Raw genomic sequence first — 5,316 nt, forward strand, 5'->3', positions numbered from 1 at the left:
TTTCAGGGGCGGATCCAGAAATGTCCAAAAGGGGGGGGGGGCCGGAAGGAGGCCGAAAGTTGGGCCGATTGAGACAACACTGTCGTAGGGGGTCCGGGGCATGCCCCTGCAAAATTGTTGTGTTCTAGACGCCCGAACATAACATTTGAGGCATTCTGGGCTATCATTTTTTTCTTTTTCTCTCTTTTTTTCTTTTTTTTTCTTTTTTTTACCTCCCAAAAGGGGGGGCCGGGCCGGCCCCCCCTAAATCCGCCCCTGATAAAATAAAAGGACAAAAAGATTACAATTACACAACTCCGAAGAGAATTATATACTCTTGAATATAATTTTAATTCAGAAAAAAAAACCAAATCACATGCAACAATCAATTGGGAACATATGCTGAATTATGTGTAATATAAAATTACAAGTAATTAATTATAAGTATTACACTAATTGGCAAATATAAATATATTAACCATTATTAAATAAAGTTCAGAGCAAATACTAAAAATCAAATTCGTCCCTCCAACATGTCTCAGTTCCCACTACACAACATTCTCTTCACGAATAGCTTTTTATCTTCTCTGCCACATTCTGCACCCGATAACCGTATACCTAACTCCATTATTATTCAATTCTACCGTATCACAGCAAGTTTTCTTTTGTTCGTTCATCTCTAGACTAGACCCCATGCTGGGGTCTAGGTCATGTATTTGTATTTTAGGCCCTTGGCACATTTACAAAACAAAATAACATTTAGAAAACAGAAGAAAACAAATCACATCTTCTTATAATAAGCTAAGTGAAGATACAGTATTTTGATACATTATATGAAACATTATAATCAATTGATGACATTATTTGATAGAACTTAAACATTTTTGGGTTTATACAGTATATGTATATAAGAAAGATGGAATTAAGTTTTTCCTAATGTAAAATGTAAACATACTAAAGTCAAATAAAATTCATCTTCTATGCATTGATATGAGCATCATTTCCATATTCTATTTGGCTTTCTTTAATTCTAAGTTTAAAATAATAATTCAAATTTTTGTTAAAATATGTCTATGTCAATGATGATCACTTGCTCTGAATACAGAATGGTTAATGGTAATAATAAGAATAATGAAGGCTGCCCTCATGAATGTATCATCATACAATAGTTGGTTCATCTTCAGGGTTCATCCAGTTCTGTACCAATGTTTCTCCAGCTGACTGCATCTGAACATCTCCTAGCCGCCCATCAAACATGCTAAATATTCCACCTGATGCACACAAAAAAAAAGAACATCAGAATGTGTTCATCTGTTTCCCTGCATACAAAAATACAAACCACCAATAATCACTAAATTTTATTCTACACACATGCACAACTATCTTTGTTTTTACCATGTTACACAGTGCATGTTGATAAGGATTGTTTAAGAATGGCAACCTTAGCAAGATGAAAAGTTGGAGGGATTCTCAAATTTTACAGCCCTTCCTCAATAACCACAAACATGGATACATACCTGAATGTAGAAAGAGTATTCGGCTGCCTTTGAACTTTGACCTGTGTTTCCTGAGCTCGTTGGTCAGTGCTAGTGCTGATTTACCAGTGTATGTGTGGTCAAGCAAAATCATCTAGATGTGTATAAGAGACAGCCTATTTAAAAATATTTTAAATCAGTATAAAGAACTGTCTACACACTATCACATTTCCTGTGACAGCTTCAGTACCAAAGAAAGTGTCCCTTTAATAGGAGGGGGTGGTGTCCTAAAGGAAGGGGGTTCTACTGACTTTTTTATTCATTCTCTGTTTTTACTATCATATCTATAGTATATACCCCAGTGGGGTCCTTTGTCAGCATCTACTCAGATTCAGAACTATCTAGACAAGAAGTTTTATAAATACAACAATAACTTATTTTTTTTTGTCACATTTGTTTTCTTACCCAATTCCTCTGGTTTTGAAATGCCGTATCCTAGTCCTTTTGCTCCCTCATGGATGTTGATGATGTCATGTGACCTCACCGTGTCACCTAAACCAATACTGTTGAGAGTCTCATTGATATGAGAGTGAAAATATTCCGCAGTGTCACACACAGCAAAGGCATGCACCCTGAAAATAAAAGCAAAGGTGTCTTTTACTACATTGCCTCTAAAACATTTTGTATATGTTCTATGATGACCGTTTCATGCATATTTTTATATATATTTTATCTACTGTATAATGTGATGGTAAGAAAAGAGTTTCCCTTTAGCGGAATAATAAAGACATCAGCTGCATTTAAAGGACAACGTACTAAGAGCGTCTGATTTAAGCCCTGTCAAGATTAAGTGTCAAACTTTGACCCTAGTACACTTAAGTTCACTCCATACATGTGTGTGTGTACTAAGTCATTATGTTTTAATAGCTGATGCCCTGCAGGTTTTTTACCAAATAAAAAGATCAATTTAATAAATACCTGAGATGGGATCCAGTAAGGAAGTTCCCAATAGCAACACCTGCTGTTCCACCACTGCCTACAGTTAGTATGACATCATCAAACCTGTCAGTCACTCCCTAAAATAATAAATCAATTAATTAATCTCTATTAATCAATAAATCTATCCATACATAGATTGCCTGGACATGGCTTAAGCAAATCACTCACTAAAACAATCAATCAATCAATTAATCAATTTAACAATCAATCAATCAATCAAAATGATAAAAAAATATATCCACATCATCAAACAACCAATTGAGCAATAAATCAAATTAAATTTATTAATTAAATCTATTATTACATTAATACATCATTAATGAACAAAATCAATTAAAACGATCAATCAATCAATAACATCATAAGCATGCTTGTAAGGAGCAAGTGATGCATCGTGTAAGGTATTGGACTACTGATCGTGAGGTGCAATGTTGCACTCTCATGTCCTATGTATGCATATAGGCGCAATTTAAACTCTTTGGGACTGGAATGTTTTAATCGTTTAAATTAATCAATGCATGATTAGAGCCCAGGACCCCTGGATTACCAGGCAAGCATCTCAACCGACAAGCTACAAAACTACTCAAAATTAAACACTGTTTATATATATGTACTCTATAATAGATCTATTAAGATTTGTGCTGGATGAAAAATCACATGTTTTAATATATTAGTTTGCAGGTAGGTTTGCCAATCAACTTACCTGTTCTAAGAGTTCTTGCCAGCCACACAAGTAACCATGGAGACCAACAACATTGGATCCGCCAATAGGGATCGAATATGCTTTAATACCCTTTTCCTCTCTAAAAAACATAAGGAAATAACATATTTGGCAACATTTTAATAAAAAAATATGAATATGCTTAACAGTGGGTGACACGTCCCCCGATTTTACAAAGTTGGGGGGAGGGGAATCATATCAATTGTCCCCCCCCACATTTTATCAATCTTCTATAGTTAAAACTCCACTTTTCAAAACGAGTAAAAAGTACAACAACAATTGCGAATGACTGTCATGAATTTTGTCTGTTCACTTGTGCTCTGTTTCAAGTGCAGTGCATATTTCCAGACAAAAATCGAGTAAAAACGCAGTTATTTTTTACATTTTGTAACCATCTCAGTAAACATAAATTTATTGTGAAAACAAAGTACTGTACGTTGTAGAAACTGAAAGCGTGTAAACCTATCAGGCCAACATTTTTACAAACTCAGAAGTGAACAATTTCTACTATAAATGATTTATTCCTTTTGTATATTAAGACCAGTATACACTAAGTGTTTAATATTATCTGCATACATTGCTTATCCTAATTTCAAAACATTATAGTTAGCCAATTGAATTTTATATAGCCGTTATTAAACAATAATTGTACAGCCTTCGCCAAGTACATGTTTATCTATTTCAATTTATTTAAATAGCAATATCAGTTCAAGTTCAAGAACTCCGATGTTTTGTTGACGCAATCTCGCCATGTCATGATAATGATAAATTAAATACAAATCACCTTTATGGTTGGGAAATAAAAATGCTAACTAATGTTTTGTGCGCTTCCATTCTCCCTAGTCCTGTTTGATCGTAAATTAGACGGTAGTACTTCCACTCATAATATTGTAGTCGCAATAGTACAAGACTGTTCCCCTCACCCTCCTCTTTCCACAACGGATCGACGCGCTTGTTCTAACAAAATCTGTACCATAATCTTCTGGTAGAGGAACGTGTGTAGAGGAATTTTTTGATGAAATATGCACCCAAAGGATGTCAGAACATGATTGACAAGTTGCTTTCCATTAGAATGTTAGTGGCAAGAGATCAACAAGATGACACAGGATGAAGGTGATGGATGCAAGAGGATGGTTTGATTGATTGATTGACAAGTTGCTTTCCATTTGAGGAAAATCAAAAAAAGTGGTCAAAACTTTCAACTTACTGCAGTCTGTCGGCAAGCCGCTGCATTCTGGGCTCAAGGTCGGTCTTCTCTTGAGCTTTTATGGGAACCAAGTACATGGATGCACCCATCAAACTGTTCAGTAACATGTTCCCATGACAACCAGTCTCAGAAAGGTTCTAATAAAGATGACATAATAAAGATGCAAAATTAATTGCTGAATGATTGAAAACATGAGATGAATGTGTTAGGTAATGATTTATACTTTTTATATTATTATTTTCATTTATTTACTTGGAGCCCTGGGGAGCAGTTGGTGGGGCATAGGCAGTGAGTATAAGCACAGCTTTAAAGAAGTGGGAAAAGTCAAGGCTAGTAAAAACACTAGACTCAAATTAGACCAGTGGATAGAGCAGGCGATTTTTACACTGAATGTCATAACAAATTGAGAATAAAGGGGTCCAGGGAAAGACATTCAGACCAAGGGTCCAACAACCATGGTAGGGCTGAGAAAAACTATAATTGTGGCACCTAGATTGCTGGAAATGGCTCTCTTACACTTAAATTTGAATACAATTTTCTTTTATGTTTTCTCCATTCTTTAAAAAGAACTTAAAGAAATATGAAGGGGCACATGTCAGCTGAGTCCCCCAGGGTTCCATCTTCAATCTGTCACTGATAAGTATTTACCTCTGACCTGGACCTGAGTAGAAGATGAGTTTCAATACCAAGTTGTTTAGCTGCAACTGCTGTTGTGCGACAATGGTTTGACTGAACTCCACCACATGTTATCACTGCTTGGCAACCAGTTGCTAAGGCTTCACCTAGTAAAAACTCCAGTTTCCGCACCTAATAAAAACATAAACTTATGACAGAGGGCGCTGATAAATTTGAATTTAAAAACAAAATGACTGACAGAGACGAAGCAGAGGACAAATAATAAGGACTTGTCCAGACTATCAAATATTATTTGACCT

At 35.5% G+C, this 5,316-nt stretch overlaps 1 protein-coding gene across 1 annotated transcript in view; it reads right to left on the reverse strand.

The window, feature by feature from the left end:
* Positions 1–311: 311 nt before the first annotated feature.
* Positions 312–5,316, reverse strand: part of LOC117108210 (bifunctional D-cysteine desulfhydrase/1-aminocyclopropane-1-carboxylate deaminase, mitochondrial-like) — a 7,545-nt gene continuing 2,540 nt past the window's right edge. Inside the window, exons 3-6 of the mRNA XM_033250171.1 lie at positions 5,030–5,188; positions 4,382–4,518; positions 3,157–3,256; positions 312–1,250 (exon numbers count right to left, since the gene is read on the reverse strand). Of these exons, the coding sequence (XP_033106062.1) occupies positions 1,218–1,250; positions 3,157–3,256; positions 4,382–4,518; positions 5,030–5,188 (429 nt within the window). The 3' untranslated portion in view covers positions 312–1,217. The remainder of the gene's footprint in view (positions 1,251–3,156; positions 3,257–4,381; positions 4,519–5,029; positions 5,189–5,316) is intronic.

Source organism: Anneissia japonica, unplaced genomic scaffold (assembly GCF_011630105.1).
Source record: "Anneissia japonica isolate Jap-2015-1 unplaced genomic scaffold, ASM1163010v1 scaffold7797_len75038_cov128, whole genome shotgun sequence".
In the NCBI taxonomy this organism is placed as follows: domain Eukaryota; kingdom Metazoa; phylum Echinodermata; class Crinoidea; order Comatulida; family Comatulidae; genus Anneissia; species Anneissia japonica.